The following is a 22,150-nucleotide window of genomic DNA, read 5'->3' as shown; positions in this document are numbered from 1 at the left end:
ATGGACATACGGTTGTTTATCATTAACACAGGTTATGTGTGGTTTTGGACATCCATTAATTCATATGAACATGGCAATTTCAGCCATACATTATAAACACGTAAAGTTAATGTTCCTATCATTATTGGATGAACAAAACAAATCAGGGATCAGCTCTTACGAACCACAAACTCTGCTTTAACGAAAATATACCGACCTCTTGTCACAACAGTGACACAGTGTCATTATGTATACTACTGTCCCACATTCAGTCGTATACATAATGACATTGTGTCACTGTTGTGACGAGGTCGGAATATTTTCGTTAAAGTGTTCTGGTGCCAGACATCATTTCCATGATGAGTTGGAGTCTCACACTATTTTTTACATATTACTTACAGAAATGTTTATTCATAATTAAAGAGTGTGTAATATAGTGTGAAGATAATCAACCAAACGCAACTACACTAGTTGTGTGGCATGGGAATAGGATGGGCGCCCAGACCTGCAAAACCAATATTTTTCTGACATAAACAGTGAGGATGAAGGAAGGCAGTAGAAGTATATAAAATGTATGTATGTTTAAGTCTTGGGGAAACATATATCCATGTTAAAGTTTTTCCATCCATCCATCATCCAATCCTACGTTGCCCCATGAGGAGCATAGGAGCCCGAGGCTAGGCAGTTGGTCCTGACATTTAAGATGAGAGTGACCAACCTCACTCATCCCTGAGTGGCATTACGTGAGCAATAAACCTCAATCACCCCTTGGATATAAACCTTCACCAGCTCAGTCCGATTGGAGCACAATAATTACCCACTAAACCACCAGGAGCCAAAATTTAGTTATATGGTTACCACCCAGCGTAGTAAATGGTTTCCTGGTGTACAGGAAACCATTGGCTTGTCACTCAGTGTAGAGTCACCCACAGGCAGAAGGAAGAGGAAAGAATGAAGGAATGAAAGACAGAAGAGGGAGTGCAAGGTCGCCTGTAGGCAGAAAGACTAGGCAAGAATGAAGGAAAAAAAGACAGAAGAAGATGGAAGGAAAGAAGGATGGAGGGGAGGACAGGGCAGACACCCGAGAGCAGCACTACATTGAGTGAGTGGATGGTAAATATACTTAATCCTGCCTTATTGAGATGTATAATGTGCATGGTAGGGTGTAATCCATGCCTACTCATGTATATTCTCTCATTGCCTTTGAGAGAAGCGGCATCTCTGAATAGCTGACCTCAGCCGTTCTCAGGGTGGGTAGAGAGAGGGTAGGCAGCAGATTACACTTAGCCCTCATAAGAGAGAGACGTACTACTCTGAAAATACTCTCTTGTCGCAGTTGTATTTTCAGTGGCTAATAAAGAGAGAGAAAAACACATCTGCTCTGGTTTCTGTTCACCTGCATGCTACCAATCTTCTGAATTACAGGATCGACACAAATATATTCCCGCCACCTGTCGTAACACAGGGACATTGCGGGAAGTGCCAGCTGTGGAACTCAGTGGAGTCACACCTAAGTGGCTACATATTAAATTGGTGGTCAGCTGCGGGAGTCCTACGCAAGCTGGAACAAAAGCAGAGAGTTTGTGGTTCATCAGAGCTGATCCCTGATTCGTTTTGTTCATCCAGTAACGACAGGAGCATAAACCTTACGTGTTTATGATGTCGTAAGGCTTAAATTGCCACGTTCACATGAATTAATAGACGTCCAAAACCGCACAACCTGTGTTAACGATAGGCAACCGTATGTCCATGTAACACAAGGTCCAACTTCCAGTGTGACTGTCACCTAACAGCTTACAACAGGATGAAATGGTTGTCAGGTATACCGGAGAATTGTATGTTATTTATTTGTTGGTGTTTAATGCAGAAGTGTATGATAATTTAATATGATCAATACCTAATGGATCATTTCATCACTCTCTTTGTTTATGTTGGTTAACAATGGGTGGGAGCGGGGGACGAGAGAGTATGTGAGTTATTTGGTGGAGACAGCAACCCAAAGATTGAAGGTGGTGGGGGTGGATGCGAGAATGTATGAGAAATGACACTTTCTTTCATGAGATGCTGTGTGCTATATTATACTTATTTGTAACATTATAATATAGTATGTAAGTTTATAGACAGTATCACCTAATACATCGTAGGTCTTCTTTCATTTTCGTGCCTTTCTCATATGTTGTGGATAACAGCCCAGCATTACACATTAAATGCCTTTATATACTTACTGCTACTGGTTCTGATTGTCTATATAAACGATCATGACACATTGTAACATCACCAGCTTTGGCAGTTCCACATCCATCCAACAATGCTTACACTGATGTTGGGCGGGGCGGTGAATGTGGGGTGCTCGATCGCCTGGTCGCTCACTGGCCACGACTCCAGGTACTATGGTCCTTTCGCAGCAAGAAGTCCGTTCAGGGTGTGGCAGAAGTTGGGATTTCCCCGAGTGCGACGTTGCCAATTTGACCACCAATTATCAGATTATCACTCTGTCTCCCTGCCTACCCCCATCTCACATGTTTCTCTCTCCCGCTCTCTCTCTCTCTCTCTCTATGTAATATATATATACATACAGTATTTATATATTGTATATATTTATTATTTATTTTCAACTTTTTTTCCACACCACCTATGAGGTAAAAGTCTAGGCACGTTTTATTTTTAAGAGGTTTCCCCTGTAGGCCTAATCCTCTCTTTGATCCTGGGTCCCTTGCTGACCTCGGCGTGGCAACATGGGAAAAAAGCACTGCCACGTGTCATAGAATTCATTCAAATCGTTGTTATAATTCTAAAAAGTGGTACTCAGTGTACTATATAGCTTCCTTTATTATAAACAGAATATAAAAAACAATTTCAAATAGCACATAGATGTGAAATAAGAGAGAGAGAGGCATGTACTATGGTTGATTTGGCAGCATCGCTTGAGGTGATTCACCAGGTGGGCCCCACCCTGAACGGACTTCTTGCAGTGAAAGGACCATAGGGGGGAAGAAATTAGTGCTTTCGGGTGTACATGCTGTCAAGTAGTGAAGCATTGTTGAGGCCTATGCAGCTTTCTTGATTGTGTTCATACTAGATAATGTTTTTAGCATTAAAAGTCCTCAGCAATAATTGAGTTAGGTGTCAGTGTTAAGAGGAGGAGCTGAGGGTTGTGTTGTGTTAGTACAGTGTGGGAGGTGTCGGGGGGGGAGTGTCTATCTATTTATTGCCAGACACCTTAATCCCATAAGGGGTGACCACAAACAAATCACCTCCATGTTGCCCTGTCCAATGCCAATTCACTGCCTTGCTCCCAGCTCACACACCCCTCTCTCATATACCTCTCCACTCCATCCCCCCATCTCATCCTCGGCCTCCACCTCGCTTGCATGTGCTCTGCTCATTAGTCTCTCGCACTCCATCCTCTCCATATGGCCAAACCACCTCAGTGTATTTCTCTTGATGCTTTCTATCACATCCACAGCCACACCACAACGCTCCTTCACTTCCTCGTTTGTCAGTCTGTCTCTCCATGTAACTCCACATGCTCCTTTCAAATAACTCATTTCCACTTCTCTCACCCTTGACTTGTGTCCATTCAACTAGGTCCAAGCTTCACTTCCTTACGTTAGAGTTGGTATCACAGTACTGTCATGCAGCGACTTGTTTACTTCCACGCTCACTTCCCTGTTCCTTATCACTGCTTTCAAAGAACCAGCAACCTTTTTTCCCAGTTGTACGCTTTCAATCACTTCACCCTGTAAACATCCATCCATACTCATCACACTGCCTAAGTACTGAAATGCACTCACATTTTCTGTTTTCTCATCATCTGGCCTCACTGTACATTCAGTGGTTTAATTTCTATTGAAAACCATAACTTTACTCTTCCCAACATTCACCTATAGATTCTGTTTCTTACACACTCTCTCAAACTCATTCACCAAACCTCGCAGTTCCTATTGTACTTCACATAACAATACAGTATCATCTACAAACAACATTACAGGGAGTTTCCAAACACTGCCCTCTCTCATTAGGGTCACTTCAACATCCACTACCCTACCTTGTATCTCTTTTATAACCCTATCCATATACAGATTGAACAACCATGGGAACTTGACACATCCCTGTTTCAATCCAACATTCGAATAGAAAAATTCACCCAGTTCACTATCCACACTCACTGCAGCCTTAGCACCCTAATACAGTAAACCCTCTATAATTCGGATTAATTGGGGGGGGGAACCCTATGTCGAAGTATCCAAAAATCCGAATTATTGGAGCTCATGCTTGCCCCTATCCCCAAATCACACCCACACTCACTAAAACATGGCTTTTTCACAGAAACATTGAACAGTACTGTATATTATTACTTTTTACTCAAAGAGTGCACAGTACAATAAATAAAATAATGTCAAACCTTGATAATGAAGTCTTGCAACACAGTAGTAGAGTACAGTACACTTAACTGTACCAAAGGTACTGTACAGTTTTTAAAAATTACATTTATTACTACACTTATCACTACAAAAACTGTTCACGTCCACTTATCATTGGAACCCTTTTCGGACTTGTCTTGCTCAATTCAAATTTCTATCCAAATTAAAATTATTTGTCTGGTGGTCAAAAAAGATCCGAATTAACCGATTTCCGAATTATTCGGGTTCAAATTAGATAGGGTTTACTGTATATACTCTTCACAGCATTCAGCAACTTCCCATTTACTCCATATATTCTTAATACTTTCCACAGTCCTTGTCTGTCCACCCTGTCATATATGCTTTCTCCAGATCCATGAAGGTTGCATACAACTTCTATCCTGTCTCTAAAAGCTTTTCCACTAGAGACCTAAGAATGAACATCTGATCTACACAACCTCTTCCTTTCCTGAGACCTCCCTGTTCTTCTCCAACTAATTCCTCTGTTATTTCCCTAACTCTGTCAATAAGTATCCTGCCATATACTTTTCCTATTACACTAAGAAGACAAATGCCCCTATGATTACCACACACTTCTTTTTCCCCATTTCCTTTGTCCAGGGGAATAATTATACCTGACTTCCAATCCTCCAGGACTCTACCTTCCTCCCAGGCCACTCTGAACAACTCCCATATCCATTCTACTACTATCTCTCTCCAGTGCTTCAGCATTGCATCACACATTCCATCAGTTCCTGGGGCTTTCCCCATTTTGACTTTCTTCAGTGTTTCCACTACTTCCATCCTACTGATTTCTTTTCACCTCCCTCCTTCTCTGAGCCATTCCCCAGCCACTTATACTCGCATGAGTTTCATTCTCCATGTTCAACAATTCCTTAAATTGTTCTCTCCATCTGTTCACTTATTCTTCCTTCTCCACTAGCAATATACTATTTTTATCTTTCACTCCCGTCTTACATCTTTATCACCCCGTCTAACTCTCTTTATTCTTTCCAGAACGTTTTCTTACATTCCCTCCACTATACACACAAATTCCTCATTTATTCACTTCTTACTCTGTCTTACTAATCTTTTCACCTCTCTTTTCCTCTCTACATATAACTCTTCCATCTCTCAACTTCCTCCACTCCCCTGTTTCTCATCTGCTCACTACTGTATATGCTTTCTTCTTTTGTGCCACAGCCTGTCTCACCTCCTTATTCCACTATGCTGTTCCCTGCACTCCCTTTCGTCCTTTCTTCACCCCATACACCACTGCACATGCTGCACAGATTTCTTCAGTGAAATATCTTGCACACCTTCCACATCCCCCATCTGCTCCAAATTAAATTTCCCCAATCACTCCTCCACTTCTCTCTTATATTCTGCCATTTTTCCATCCTCCTGCAACCTTTCTACCCTCCTCCTATGGACTACTTCCTCCAGTCCTTCCATCCACTCAGTGGTCTTTCACCACCACTGAGTGGTGGTCAAAAAGTCTGCTCCTCCAACCTCTGTATGCTCTTTCATCCATTACACACCTCATTCTATCATCCACACACACACATAATCAATCATTGCTTTCTGTTCATTCAGTTCACCACCCACCCTTCTCATCATTGCTACATATACCTGTGGATCATTTTATGTCTAAAGAAGGTATTGGCTATCGCCAACCCCCTTCCTGCACAAATGTCGACCAGAGCACTGCCGTTCTCATCCACTTCTGCAGGCACACCCCATTCACCAACTACTCCATCCACCTTACATTCCCTACATTTCCATTCATCTCTCCAATAAAAAACATTCTGTCATTCCTTTCAAACTTTTCCATGCACGCATACACATTTGTCCAGAACTCTTCTTTCACTCTACTTGCATGATCTTGCATTGGTGCATACACACACACAAACACCCACATTTGTAGTCCAACTTTCAGTCTTACTCACACAATCCTTAAGCCGACGGATCCGTACTCTTTTATATTCTCCTTCCATCTCTTGAACACAACAATACAAACTCCTTTTGCCCTCTCATTCTCAACTACTCCCACACATATACCCCATCCATACTCCCATTCTCTCACTGTCTTACCTCTCCATTATTTCTCAGTTATTTCACATACATTGACTTTTGCATCCTCAAGCACCTAGACAGTCTCTTTCTCTTTCACTTCATCATTTGCACCCCTTACATTCCATGTTGCAATCCCTATCATATTCTTTGTTCGTTCCTTAGTCATCACCTGTTGGTCAGTCCTGGTCCAAGGTTTCTTGTTCGTATTTTTAGTTAGTTGTTTTCCGAGAAGAGGCACTAACCTTCCGCCAACCCACTTGATTGACATAGGGAACATGTGTTGGTTGGTTATAAGATTACCACCCAGTGTTGTAAATTATTTCTTGATTTACAGGAAATAATTTGGCTTGCCATTCCATGTAGAGCTACCCTAAAATAGAGTACCACTACACTAAGTGGGTGGATGATAGGCGTCCTCACCTAAGAGAGAGAGAGAGTGTGTGCGTGTGTGTGTATTTATTTACTTAGTTGTATTTACCTAGTTGTGATATACAGGAAGTGAGCTACACGCTTGGGATCCCGTCTTTTTTTTCTCAGTAAGTCAGATTTTGCTTTGAACTCATTTCAGTTTTTTTGACTGGACGATCTCTTTGTCCAGGCTATTCCACAGGTCTAGTGTGTGTGTGTGTGTGTGTGTGTGTGTGTGTGGATTTAACTCTGAGTAACTGTTTTTCTAGTGTTTTGTCATTCAGGGAAAGAAAAGTGATTGTGTTGCTTGTGTTGTGTCTTTGTAGAGGATTGATGGGTAAAAGTATGTGATGAGGCCTCTGTGGCCCTCAGTTCTGTTTGAGTGAATATGTGAGTAGTGTTTGGTTTGGGGGTTCTGTTGTGTGTATGTTTCAGTTTGTTTCTTGTAAGAGTACTGTGTGGATGTTGTGGTCTTGAAGGAATTATTCGGGGTTGTGGAGTTGGTGATAATACCTGTATTTCCTGACTCTGACTCCAGAAATTTTACAAGTAGACTCCGATTTAAGTATATCATCATCATCATCATTGAGACCTCCTTTCCCACCTTGGGCAGGGTGAGGAGTAGCAATGTCCAGACAGCTCAAATTTGCCCAATCCAATGGACTACGCTTCCATTCACTCACCATTCAAGCCCCCAGAATCCTGGCCCTATCTGATATGCCAAAGACATTCACCACATTCTGTAGCTTCACATAAATGTATCCAATAGAGTCAGTTTGCACGCTGTCATATTCAAAAGGGGTGCCAAATCCCTGATCATGCGCTTCTCCTCACAATATTCATCCAGCCAGCTCGATCTCTTGTCAGTCCCCTAGCCTCACCGACTTCCAAACCTCTCTTCCTCACACACTTATCCACCATATCCCTCCACCTTATCCCTCCACCTTCTCCTTGGCCTGTCTCACCTCCTCCCTTCTACAGATTCACTCAGATATACCTTTTTCACCACTCTATTGTTATCCATTCTCTCCACATGACCATACCATCTCAGTACACTCTCTTCGATTCTGGTGTCCACAGACTTCCTCACTCCACATCATTCACGTATCGCATTGTTTCGTATCCTATCCACTGTCTGTCTCCACATACATTCCTCAGCAGTCCCATCTCCACTGCTCTTACTCTTGACTTTTCATTTTCATGCCACACCATAGTCTTACATCCCTATGTTAAAGTTGGCACTAACACTTCTTCATGTAAGCCTCGTGCAGCTGCAGCACTCAAACCTCTGTTTCCTATCAAGGCCCTCATTGCACCAGCTACTTTCCTTTCTTGTGTCACTCTACTTTCCACTTCTTTTGCACATTTTCCTCTCTTTTCTATCACTGCACCCAGGTATTTGAACTCTCACCAATTCCAGTCTCTCTCCATTCACCATAACATCACACTGGGAGTCACCTTCTCTCACAGTAACCATCACTTTACTCCTTGGTACATTACAAATTTGAGATATTCCTTCCATCACCATTCATTACCAATGCCATCCCCCTCTCCATTATTCGTGTTTTTACTTCTCTCATCACCCCGTCCATATATATGTTGAACAACCATGGGGACATCACACAACCTTGTCACACGCCCACACCAATCGTGAACCATTCACTTAGATGCCCAGTAACCCTTACACATGCTTCACCACCATCATAAAAACTCTTGACGGCACCTAGCAGCTTACCACCTACACCATACATGCACAGAACCTTCCACAATCCTTCTCTGTCTTCTTTGTCGTATGCTTTTTCCAGATCCATGAATGCCATAAACACCTTATATTCCTTCTCACAAGCCTTCTCCACTATCTGTCTCACTGCAAATATTTGATCCACACATCCTCTGCCACTCCTAAAGCCACCCTGTTCATCACTCACTAGGACTTCTGATATCTCTCTTACTTTATAATAATTCTTCCATATACCTTCCCTACCACACTCAATAAACTTATGCCACAATAATTCTTGCACTCACTTCACTTACCTTTACATTTGTGATCCACACATCCTCTGCCACTCCTAAAGCCACCCTGTTCATCACTCACTAGGACTTCTGATATCTCTCTTACTTTATAATAATTCTTCCATATACCTTCCCTACCACACTCAATAAACTTATGCCACAATAATTCTTGCACTCACTTCACTTACCTTTACATTTGTGATCCACACATCCTCTGCCACTCCTAAAGCCACCCTGTTCATCACTCACTGGGACTTCTGATATCTCTCTTACTTTATAATAATTCTTCCATATACCTTCCCTACCACACTCAATAAACTTATGCCACAATAATTCTTGCACTCACTTCACTTACCTTTATATTTGTACAGGGGTACAATCACAGCCTTTTTCCCCTCTGCTGGCACAGTTTCACTTATCCATGCCTTCTTACATATCTCCAGCAAACACTTCATTCTGCTCTCTCCTCTACACTTAATCATCTCTGCATACACCTCATCAACCCCTGCTGCTTTCCCATTTTTCAGCCACTGTTCATTCGCCTGTTCTTTCTCCAGCCCAGTTTTTGACCCCACTCTGACCAGGGAGGTACAGAAGCTATTGCTCCAGACTGTACATCACAATAGTTGTACTTAGTCTTGTAACTTGGCAGCCAGTGGAGATGTCCTCTGATGAATTGTAACATAATGAGGATTCTGTTTAATGTTGATAATAAATCTCCTGGGAATGGAGCCAAGAACTTTAATGAATGACAAATGAACACATCCCAATATGGGGCTTATTTTACAGGACCTGCTGTTGATAATTTCATCTATCTTGTATTATTCGTACCCATTAGGGTTTTTCATAAATCAGAACCACACCTCACTTTTAATCCACATAGATATCAGCTGTTATTTAACGTAATTATCATTCGTGGCCGAAAATGATGCTCATTCAACAATAAAGAGAAATCATGCCTTATTTCAGAGAGCACAGACTCATCACTTCTTCATTATTTCCCCTTTCTGCTGCTTCGGAAGATCCTTCCTGTTCTTAAAAATTGCTTTATCTGGTTGTACTCAACAGCCACATCCTGAGTGATGAGATTCCTCAACCACTTCCATGGCGAAGGACATGAAGCAAAGATGGAGGGTGCAAAGGAGGGATCATCTTTAACAGATGGCACAAGTATGAGGAGCTGTCTATAAGTGTAGCAGTTTCTGTAACCTTTGGCCCACTCACATTCCAGGTGTTGTCTCTCCAGCTGCTGTTCCTCTCCTTGACTTTTCCTGCAATCCATTTGGACCAGCTTCATGTCTGCTGATCCCATACTGCTCTCTTTTGGGTCCTCCTACTGACTCTAGTAGAAGAGCTTGTCTTCTCATTTGTCATCATAGAGAGGGCATTGGAGTGTCTAGTATCAGGGATGCCATTCTTAAGTTCCTCCTTGAACATATCCTCTGCAATATGACAGCGCCACGTGGATCTGTTTGTGCTTTTCACCAAAGTGTCATAACGCTGGAGCAAAGTTTCTGTTTTCTGAAGGGCACTGTCCTACCACATAGTAGAGATCCTTGCTCTTTCTCAGAACACCATCACAGCATCTAAACATAGGCTCAGACATTTCTCTATCCTAGGTTTTCCTCCTTTTGATGGAAGAAGTACTTTTACAAGACTTGTAACTGTGTTGGTAGGTGGCTACCCAGAATCTCCTTATTTGGGTGTCTGATGAGCCTGACCTTTCATGCTTCTAGGTTCCATGTTTATTTGTAGTGAGGAAATAAAATGAGAAGAGTACAAATATGCAATGGTAGACACAGTGAAGACAGGATTTGACAAGTGACACAAAGGGCGGAGCAGCGTACTCTTCTGTAAGGAAACAAGGCAGTTGACTAAACAGTCTGAAGCATCAAATGTCAGGACCCTTAAACGTGTTCTGATGTGGTTGAAATTTGTTCAGACAAGTTTCCTCAGCAAAAGGAAAAGGGGCATCAGTGTGAATTGAACTTCCCTCCACATCATCCATCAGCCACACTGCTGTGAAACACCCTACTACCAATTTCAATAAATTGGTGGAAAGCCAAGTGGTGATGATGATGACCTCAGTTATGTCAGTACTGAATTCCACAGATATCATGATGAGTATTCCTCTGTCATTGTTTTTGCTTAACCCCAGTCTGTCTGGCTGAGCAGACCCAGTGACCACAGGTAACCAACTGCTTCTGTGGGGCCGTCCTACAAGTACAGTACATTGCATACACCTTGAAGGGATCCATCACCCTCTGTTGGTAGACAATGTCACTCTCAGCAGGATTGGACCAGGGTTCGTCCCATTGCAAGGTGCATGGGAATATGGGGAGGTTTGGCTCCCAATTGGACTCTGTTGATACTCCATCCAGGGTACATGGTGCCACAGTGATGCCCCCAGGGTGCAGTGCCATCACATGTACATTTCCCTTTGGTGCCACATTTGTCCGTACATTACTTAATTTTGTAATTGTTTTCATCATTACAGTGTAGTCAGCTAAGACTATATTCTCCAGGATCGACTACAGACTGTGCGGCGATGGTGGGATGATGGGCTGAGTGTGTTGGGAAGTGATATGGCTCGGATAGCTAGACAAGCAATAAGCCTAGAACTACAGCTGATTGACCCTCATGCCACCTTCCCCCTTATGCGCCTTATTCTTCAGCTTCTTTTCTCATCATCTGCAGGCACACCACATAATTTGGCTGATTTTCCTCTTATCCTGAAGGTTAGCCTGTGCATTTTTTTGTGTAGTGTCTGAGACCTTATCCAACAGGTCTTCATTGGAATTGTTGCCATTAAAGTTTAATTATTTATTATTAAAATTTTACTCATTTTGCTATTGTATGTGGAGTTTCCATGCAAGTTTACTAATTTCATGATACTATAATTTCTCTGCCTTTTGTTTACTTCATGTCATTCTGCATGTTCTGGTGTCAGCATGTGCTTCCCCATTCAAGCCTCATGTGCAGTTTTAACTAAAACATTAAGAGCTGGGTTCATGTGGACACAGGAGGCTCACAAGCATTTCCATACCAGTTTCTTTCTTCATATGACACATTAGTATTCTTATGTAGAATATTTCCATTGTATGAGGGGATAGAGGAGTATGTGGCAGTTATATGGGTGTTTTTCTTTGCTTAGTGGGAAAAGTATCATAGGATAGTTATTGACAGTGATGCGGAGTACTGAGGGAATGGTAGGGGAACAACAAGGGGTTTTTAAAAAGATGATGTGTAGATACGATTTGATCTCTTTGAGATGTAAGTACATACAGTACAGTACAGTAATTTTATGTGTATATCATCCATGTGCAGACCAGTCATGGAAATGCATACATACATATGCACAGTTTAAAAAATGAAAATGTTTACAGGTACTGTATGTACTATCAGTAACAAAAGTTTGCCTACTGTTCCTTTGGATCTGTTCCACTCTGGGGATGTCTCTCCGTTTTCTCCCAGATACATCATATCAGAGAGAATTCTCTTTTAGTAGAGAATTATACCAAGTCTGTCTCAGCTTTGGATTACAGTCATGCCTTGCTATGCGATAGGACTACATCAAGAGAAAATCCATTGCAGAATTATTTATCGTATAGTGAAGTCGCTATATCATGGGTTCAGTGGGGATAGAAAGGAGGCTTATGACCACATAACCAAAAATCAGAAAAAAAGAAATAAATAAAATAGTAACAGTAGTAATAAAAGAAATACTCTTTTAGGCTTGCCATCAGTGCCCTCAGTTGCACCACACTTTGCACTATGGGTAGCATCCTTGCCAAACACAGTTTCCAAGTCACAAGTTTCAGTATTTCACACAGAAAGTTGATCACTTTACTTAATATTGGACAATGCACTATTTGCTTAACACTAGCACTGTTATTTGGTGATATCAGTGGTGTTTCAATGGCCATCATGCACAAAATGGAATGAAAGGTGGACAATCACAGCAAATATAATCACTGAGTGGCCATCTTGGCTCAATCATCTGACTGAGAGGTACTTTGTACATACAGAAGACACGATTTCCGAGTCACAATTTTAAATGTTTCACACACCAAAAAGTTATCACTTCATTTAATATTGTATCTACCATTTGTTACGCACCTGCACTGTTATGTGGCAAGAAAATTGGTGTTCAGTGGCATATCACACACAGAATGGAATGAAAAGCAGATGATCACAGTGAATGTAAATGCCGAATGGCTATCTTGGCCCAAACAGCTGACTGAGAGGCACTGTTATAGTGATTTATCACATAGCAAACATATTAGCAAGAAATTATTAAAAGCAGAGAAAAATGAGAATTAATAGTGATATATTTTTTCAGGATTTTATCATCAGCCATATGTCATTAACAAAAAAGCTAATATGAGAGTGGTTTAGAAATAAGATTTTACAAATGGGTTCCCCATTATAAATATAATTTTTGTGATTATACTGGAGAACATCATTATATAATATTACCGGATATCTGAGGCTGTCATCATCATTATCATTGTCATAACTTGGTATCTAAAGCTGTTGTCATTATCATTACATAATATCTAAAGCTGTCATAATCATCATCATCATCGTCATCATCATCATCATAACTTGATATCTAAAACTATCATCATCATTGTTATATTGATATCTAAAGCTGTCATCATTATCATCATCATCATCATCATCATCATAACTTGGTATCCAAGCAAGTCATCATCATCATCATCATCATCATCATAATTTTGTATCTAGCACTGTCATCATCATCATAGTTTAGTATCTAAAGCTGTCATCATCATCATACCTTGGTATCTGAAGATTTCATCATCATCATCATAACTTGGTATCTAAAAGTCTCATCATCATCATCATCATCATCATCATCATCATCATCATCATCATAACTAGGTATCTAAAGCTGTCATCGTTGTCATGATTTTACTTTGCACAAACGTGATGTATGAGGTTTCTAGACTTAGAAACAGTAGCACAAAGTTATGAAAAATATAAGCAGAGTCCAGTGATAAGGGCCTCCCATGCATTCAGTCATTATATACCGTAAGTATTAACCCCTAAAGTGCTAACAGGATCGATCATTCCATTTTCAGGATTACTCAAGATGCTGAATGTGCTCAATAGAAGAGCCTTTGAAAAAAATTGCGAACACTAGGCCTTGGCCTGATTGTGATGTATATCTTTGCAAACCAATGAGAACTAAGTCGTGAGTAGGGAGGGGGGAGGATCTGGGTCCCTACCCATGATGGGGGGGATGATTCCTCCACTGCCCTCTTGCCACCTTCCTCAGTCCCAATACCTTTGTTCCCTCTCCCCCTCCCTGGCCTCTGATCGCCTCCTGCTCCCTCTCTCCCCTTCCCCCACCTTCCTCTATCATGCCACCGTGGTCCCCCTCCCTGTCTCCCTGGGGAGGGTTATATCCCCCCTTCCCACCCTCCCCACCCCTGTACTCCCTCCCTGCCTGTCCTCTTTGTCTTGTGGTGTCTGTTTCCCACCTGTGTACCCCTGTAGCACCCCTCCAGGCCTCTCCCCACCTCACACCCCCTGTAGTATGCCATCCTCTTACCTCCCCCCCCCCCCCACCTAGGGTATTATACGTGATTGGTACTATTCATGTCGCCTGTTTTCATTGAGTACCAGATTATTGTTTGTGTAATTGCCTACACCGATGCGTGAAACATAGAATGTATGTTTTTTTTTCATGGATTTCCATGTTTTTCGTATGTTTTTTTTGGGGAAAAGCATGTTACTGGCACAATTATGTATCTACCAAAGGTGAGGAGGGGAGAAGTGTTGGGGGGGAAGGGTGTTGGGAGTGAGTGAGGAACACTGACAAAATTATTGTGCATGCTGTGCATGCTGTTGTTTGAAAAAAAAAAAAAAAAACTGGAAAATTCTGAAGGATTGGGGGAGGGGGGGTAGCTCTAGCTTTTATTTTTTCCTTGAAATTCTTACAACTACTTGATTTGACAGCTCTGAAGGGAGGGAATCAGGGGAAGGGGTGAGGGGAAAAGGTGCTGGTGTGTGTGAGTAACACCAAGAAAAAGATCCTGCATGTTTTTTTTTTTTTTTTTTTTTTTTTTTTTTTTTTGACAGCTACACAACTATGAGGGAAGGGGATGAAGGGAGGGTAGGTGGGGAGGGCAGAAGTGTTGGGGGGGGAAGGGTGTTGGGAGTGAGTAAGGAACACCGACATAATTATTGTGCATGCTATTGTTTGGAAAAAAAAATTGAGATGGAAAATTCTGAAGGGTGGGGGTATGGGGGTAGGGGAGGAAGAGAGGGGGGGGTGATGGGAGTGGGTGAGGAAGATCATGGGAGGAGAGGAATGAGGGAGAGATAGGGTGCCAGCGCATAGGAAACAGGAGTCGCCCCGCCTGGAAAGGTAACTTTTTTCAACTTCTGACGGGCCATAGCTCATGAACCAATTGGTCTAAAATGCTCTGGTTTGTGGCATAAGGTGTGTAAATTCAAGCTCTAAACCTTGGGCATAAAACTTTTTACTTCTGTAAGAGTCGAAAAATCGGCTCCATACAGGTATACAGGTTTTCAGGGAAATTCAGTCGATCGAATTGCGTATCCTAGGGGTTTATTCAGTAATATGCTTAACCACATTTAATGGTAAATCTAAAGACTTTTAGGGTTGATTCTAAGTGCTGCCTAGCAAATTATGTTGTTTAAATAGGCAACCCTATCGTACAATCTGTAAGTGCCACACTTCAGTTGGTCATTTTCACTGGCTGATGCAATGCTGAAACTCTACTCCACTCATTTTCTCATAACTGTTTCTCAGTGCTATGTCGGTGTTGTTTGATATGAGTGGACTGTAAATTTTCTTATCAAAGTTTCTTTTGTGCAAAACCTTAAAATCAAAGGTGTGTGTGTGTGTGTGTGCTTTTTTTTTTTTTTTTTCTATGCTTTTATGCCGGCTATGCATTTTTTGATTGGGGGTAAGGGAGTAAATGACTAAATACATCAAGCCGAGGGGGTAAATGACAGAGGAAAAGTTGAGAGTTGCAGTGTTATTTCGTGCTTGCATTTATGTTTGCCTGCTTACTTATTGCTTGCTTGCCTCTGTATTAGCCTGCTTACCTGTTATTGCTTGCATTCCTTTATGTTTGCCTGCATACCTGTTACACTGCTTGCTTGCCGTTATGTTTGCCTACATACTCATCATTGCTTGCTTGCCCTTATGTTTGCCTGCTTACGTGTCATTGCTTGCTTGCCATTATGTTTGCCTGTTTACCTGTCATTGATTGCTTGCCTTTATGTTTGCCTGCTTACCTGTCATTGCTTGCTAGTCTCCTTGCGTCTTGATGATGTGCTCTTCCTGACAGTGGCATCTACATGGGAATTCTGGCAAAGAATGTTTGTTAATGTTCTTTTTCTTCTGTTGCATTGGATGGGAACTCCAAGAATGGTTTGATGTTGCCTGTGTTGTTAATACTGAAATATTGTTTAAAGAGTATGAATATGTGATTACTGTACAGCGTTTGAAATTTCAGTAGTGTGTATACAGGAATAAGAGTTAACCCCTTCAGTCTGATGGTATGTTTTCCTTCTTATTCTTGCTGTCTTTATTCAGATTTATTTAGATTTGAGGGCCATCAGTCTGGAGAGGTTGTATATGACCATCATTAACCCCTTCACTACTTACTCTGAATAAGATAGTCTGGTAGTAGCAAGTATACGATGCAAAATACATCATGAGAGTGAGGTAGTTATGTTTTATTGTTGTGTACATCTGAAGAGAGTATTATTATTTTAAGAAGGTGTGGTAGAATTTGTTCCTTCTGTCTTGCCAAAGATTCTAAAAATTTAGAAGTGTCCTTAAATACCAGTGTACTCACTCACAAATCTTCTTACATTATGAAGCAATATCTATTACAGTGCACCAACATGCACACAGTACATACTTACATGCATACTTACTTGCCTCCAGTTATGATGGTTCAAAAATACATCTGACAAGTTCATCATTACAATGCAAGCCCTTCCTAATACACCTACTGTCAGTGCCATCTTACTGAAAAAGGAATCAAATGTCACATCACAATTTGTCTTACTCTGATAATCAGTATTTCAAATGAACACTTTGTAATGAGCTTTTATAAAATATTTGCAATATCCCATTTATGATACCAACATTATTCATCTCGGCAACTTCTCAATCACCACATCATCAAACCCAGCCACCATAAGTCATTGTAATACCAGTTGTATTACGGTAGGATGAAATGTGTATATGGTGGTATTGCAGACGAGGCTGGAACTACACCGGGATGTGTGCCCAGCATATGCTGCAGTTCTGTGGGATCTGGCACCTTTCAAGATTGAGGAAATTAGCACACAGCACATCATCTTTGGAGATGTGGAGCCTTGGGTTGCTGTCATTAGGGGATGCCCAAGACTGCAGCGAATTCACCTGCGACACAATGCTGACCCTCGCCTGCTGATTGCCCTTCGTGCTTGCAGCCACCTTCATACCTTCATTCTTGATGAGTGCTGTGGTCGTTCCTCTGTCCCTGTCGACATTCTTTACCAGATGTTCTTCAGTGGGAGAGATCACCAGGAAGTCAGTGCCCTGGTGTCATCAGGAAACATGCTGACTACCCAAGATTTTCTGTCTTTCCCCAGTCTTAGGCTTGTTGATTTGGGCAATAACTGGGACTCCTACAAAGGTGATGGTGGCAAAAGTATGACTGAGCTCAGATACAATCTCTTATACTTTTACCCTGATTTGCAGAGCTTGTCTTGTGAGAACATGAAACCCTTTAAGCCTAGCATTCCTCCTAAATTGCCCCCTCACTGTCATGGCCTCTCTTACAACCTAACTCACTTGGACCTGTGCCACTTAATGACCTGTGTTAAACATAAGTGTTCTGAGCATACTTTGGAGGAGAGTACTGATCTTTGTGATATTGTGAATGTATTCAAGCAGGTACGGCATCTTACACTGACACATTCACCAGAAATTATGCAGGATGCAACAGCAGTCAAGGAACTGGCAAACTTCACCAAGATGTGGATGCCAAAGCTAAAGTGTGGAGCACTGACCTTGAGCTTCCCGTTCACCTTTCCTCCCACTACAGTGAACTTGTTGGCGTATTTACCTATTTTGGATGCAGTCGGAGAATGTCTGCGTGTATTACGACTCCACTTGTCTTGTGGAATGGTAGCTGTTGGTGGTCTCTACCCTCTTTTGGCCTGCTGTCCCAATCTGGAAGTACTTGGTTTGATGTGGGCCAGGGGAGCAGCAGGTGATTGTGAGCTGAAGAAGGGGACAGTTTGTCTTCCTCAGTTAGTTTCTCTGAGTGTAGTAGTGCAGGATGGAGCTGGAGCCAGTGTGGTAGAGGGTGTAGTGGAGAGATTGTTGAAGGCCTGTCCCACTCTGAACACCTTAGAACTAGTATTACCTCACCGTCCATGCGAGTGGCTAATGACTTTGGCTGCCCAGTGTGTACTTGCTAAGGTGTGTACCCTCAGGCTCAGCTTTCGCCCAGCTCATTCCCTGAGAGAGCAGGAGTTTGAGGAGGAGGAAGATGTGGGACTGATGTTCTATTTGCCATTCATTGAATTGCTTCCCAGTTTGAAGGTGCTACTACTTGGTGACCTTCCATTGTTAGTGTACCGACGATTAGCCCTCACCTTCCTCTCGTCTCGCCTTCGCATCTTGCCCCGCCCTCACCCCCTTACACACACACTCCACCCATATTTGTAGGTACCCTACTGATTTTCCATCAGTGTTGCCTCTTCACAGTGATATCCTCTTCATCTCTTCTTCACATTCGCCATCCACCCATAAACTTCCCATTATCTTAACACACCAGCTCTCCTGTTCGCCAGCTAACTGACCTACTTCAGTTTCTTAATGTATACCTTTTTTAATTTGTGCAGTGCGGCCAGGAACATAGACTTTTCTTCTGTCTTTGGACTTTCTGGGCTCATTCAGCTTGAGCTTGTCTCTCTTCCTCAGAGTGGATGGTATTGTACTGTAATGCTGTAAATTGACCAGCAATAGCTGATTAAAATCGGTATTGGTATCGGAAGGGAAAATTTTCCGATGATCAGAATCATACCGGAATCGGTTAAGTAGCAATGAAAAATATATAAATATTTGTTTTGCCCAATGTCCCTGGACTTTACCACTTATATGTCCAGCATTTTAAGTGAACTAATGCTGTAATGATTATTTTTCAAAGATATGGTTGAATCCCACATTCTGTTGACTGTCAGAAATGGTAAAATGCATCAACTAAAATGTGCTAAATATTTCGTTTTCATTTTTGAGGCTACAACATGCATTCATGCATCGGCCTTGGTCACCTAATGGCAGCTATCCATGCTGCTCGGTCTCTGGCAGCTTCCTTATTTAGTTTCTTAACCCTGAGGTCACATTCAGTGACCTTATCCCAGGTCTTTTTCGGTCTGCCTTTCACTACCCAACCCCCAACTTTAACACTTCTCACTTTCTGCACCCAATTATCATCCCTCATCCTCTCCACATGCCCAAACCATCTCAATCTACCTCTCCTCATCACAACACCAGTACACTGCAGTCTCATCCCATATAGAGAGAGAGAGAGAGAGACAGTTTTGCTGAAAATTAATAGAAAAAAATGAAATTAAATTTAATTTCTGCTTGTAGCTCTTGTAGTGGTAGGTTGTGGCAACCATCATCCACTCACTTGATGTAGCGCTGATTGCTTCTTCCTTAGCCTTTATCATTCTTTTTCTGTGCCTGCCCTCCTTTCTTCTTATTTCTCCCATCTTTCCTGTCACTTCTTATTGCTTTTCTTTCCTTTACAGGTGGCTTTACATTGAGTGACAGGCCAAATGGTTTCCTGTAAGCCAAGAAACCATTTACAACGCTGGGTAACCATATAACCAAACCATATGTGCTCCCTACGTGTCAACAAGTGGGTTGGTGGAGGGTTAGTGCTTCTCCCCGTAAAACTAATAAAGTCAAATGGCCACCCCTTACGGGATTATGGCATCTGGCAATAGATAGATAGATAGATAGATGGCTCTTGTACTATTGAAAGAACATTAAGCCTAAATCATACCATTGATGGAGCACTTCTGGTGTAAATTGCCTTCATACCATACAGCCTGACTGTAGGTCCCTACCTGTCCATCACAGCTCCTTGACAGAAGACTACAGTCTAGGTATTGTTTTTATGTTGAGTTTCATTCTAACCACTGTTAAATATCACTATGGTCTAAATATTCCTTGTGTTTTAGGTCAGGCATTTTATAATTTAAGACAGTGAACAGTGTGGGATAAGACCTTATTTTTGGGAAATGATCATCACCCCAGCCTTTGTTCAGACCTAAAAATGTGGAGAAATGTGCTAGAAAACTTACAAGGGTCTTCAGTCATGGGGTGAAACAAACATTTATTGATTCCTTTTTCATAGCTGCTGAGCAGATTCCGATATGATCCAGATTATTGGATAATTTTTCCATTGTGATACAGATGCCCGTATATTAATCGGCCTTTGCTTGTCGATTTAGAGCATTACATGCCTCAGTCAAAGATCCCTTGGCATGGAGGGAGAGCCCTCTCAGTGTTAGAAGAGGCAACAACTCCCTTAACTTCCTCCACCCACTTCTTATCCAAGCCACAACACATGGACACACTCCCTCTGCTTTGACAGTACTGCCACTAGCCCAAGATATCATCACTTTTGTTTTATCCACATTTACTCTCAAGCCCTTATGCGCCATTCTGTCTCTCCGCATCCTAAATCTTTCTTTTGCCTTGCTTTCATTCTCTGAAGTCAACACCAAGTCAGCAGCATACAACATCTCTCATGGAAGCCCATTTCTGAAGTCACAGGTGAGAGCTTCAAACATCATGACAGACAATATGGGACTTAAGACTGATGATCCCTAATGCATGTTAACATTCAAGGAAAACTCATCACCCAAATCTCCATTCACTCTCACCTCTTACCAACCATTCTTCAATCCGAAGTTTTCTCTTTGCCCACTTCACCACTTCCTTAAGAGTCTCTTGTCAATGACCTTTTCCAAATCAACAAAAACAAAGTACAGCTCTCTTTTTTTTCCCTATATATTTTTCCTGGATCTGTTGAACAATGAATATGGCATCAATAGCCCCTTTACCTGGGATAAACCCAAACTACTTTTCATCAGTTTTCACATTCCCTTATCATACCTTCTAGGACTCACCCCATCACCTTCATTATCTAGTCTAAAAGTTTTATGCTTCTGTAATTTCCTCTTTCCAGAGCATCACCCTTCCTCTTGTACACACATTACAGGCTCACTCTTCAGCAAGTCATCTGAGACAGCAGACTCACATATAATCAGATTTATCAAATCAGTGACTAAACCCACTCCTCTCTCTCTTGAGGCCTTCAGGATTTCAACAGTCAACCCAGACACACCTACCACCTTCCCCAACTATATCCTGTCTATTACCCTGCTGACAGTATTATCATCATTCAAAGTCCAGGCGTCAAACACTGGATTTGCTGAATTCAAACCTTCCCTATTCCAATCAGACTCCTTATTCAGCAACAGTTATAATGCTGTCTCCAGGCACATGTAATATCCTCACTGTCTACCATTATCTTTCCTTCTTCATTCTTCACTCACTCCCCATCAGTGATATCCTGGTTTTCCCTTTTCATCTCATTCAAATTACTGTAGGTAGGATCTCTTGTTCTGGAGGAGTTAACTTAGTGTCACCTCTGTCTACAGTTTTCATTAACCTGCCCAGTCCTGTCAACGTATGGATATGTTGCAACATTTTGTAACTGCCGGTCCCGACGACGTACTGGTACGTTGCGCAATTGCAAGGTTCATAATTTGCACAATTTTCAATTTTCGCGCATGATTTTTGGTACGTATACAAGGGACACTTTCCTCTATTCCTCTACAAGATGCCAGGCAGGGACAATGCCTTACACCACATAACTTCCCCCACCCCCCACCCCCCCCACGCCATTGTCTCGGCAATTCACCTGTTACCAGTGACCAGGCCAATAAAGACATTCAGGGGCAGAGTGATTCCCCAATCGATGACAATGTGGAGGACAAAGTTTACATAACATTAGAGGAAGAAACAATCAGAAATGATGATCAGGTAATGTCGCCAAAAAAAGGTCAGGTATGTTGATGAGTTAGTGAGTGAAACAATGCTTATAATGCCTATATTACTGTTTGAAAACCAATATACTCTCGTACTACATATAAATTCGTACCAAATAAATAAATAAATACTG

General features: G+C 41.8%; 1 protein-coding gene across 2 annotated transcripts in view; it reads left to right on the top strand.

The window, feature by feature from the left end:
- Positions 1-21,843, top strand: part of LOC145413858 (uncharacterized) — a 121,587-nt gene extending 99,744 nt beyond the window's left edge. For both annotated transcript variants that reach the window (XM_080283533.1, XM_080283532.1), the window contains exons 4-5: positions 11,405-11,617; positions 17,155-21,843. In XM_080283533.1, the coding sequence (XP_080139659.1) occupies positions 11,405-11,617; positions 17,155-18,615 (1,674 nt within the window). In that variant the 3' untranslated portion in view covers positions 18,616-21,843. The remainder of the gene's footprint in view (positions 1-11,404; positions 11,618-17,154) is intronic.
- Positions 21,844-22,150: the final 307 nt, after the last annotated feature.

The sequence above is a fragment of the Coenobita brevimanus genome, chromosome 97, assembly GCF_032717465.1.
Source record: "Coenobita brevimanus isolate Jiangsu-jjx chromosome 97, ASM3271746v2, whole genome shotgun sequence".
NCBI classification, from domain to species: Eukaryota; Metazoa; Arthropoda; class Malacostraca; order Decapoda; family Coenobitidae; genus Coenobita; species Coenobita brevimanus.
The sequence above is the reverse complement of the archived record's forward strand: the minus strand, read 5'-3'. Positions and strand labels throughout refer to the sequence as shown.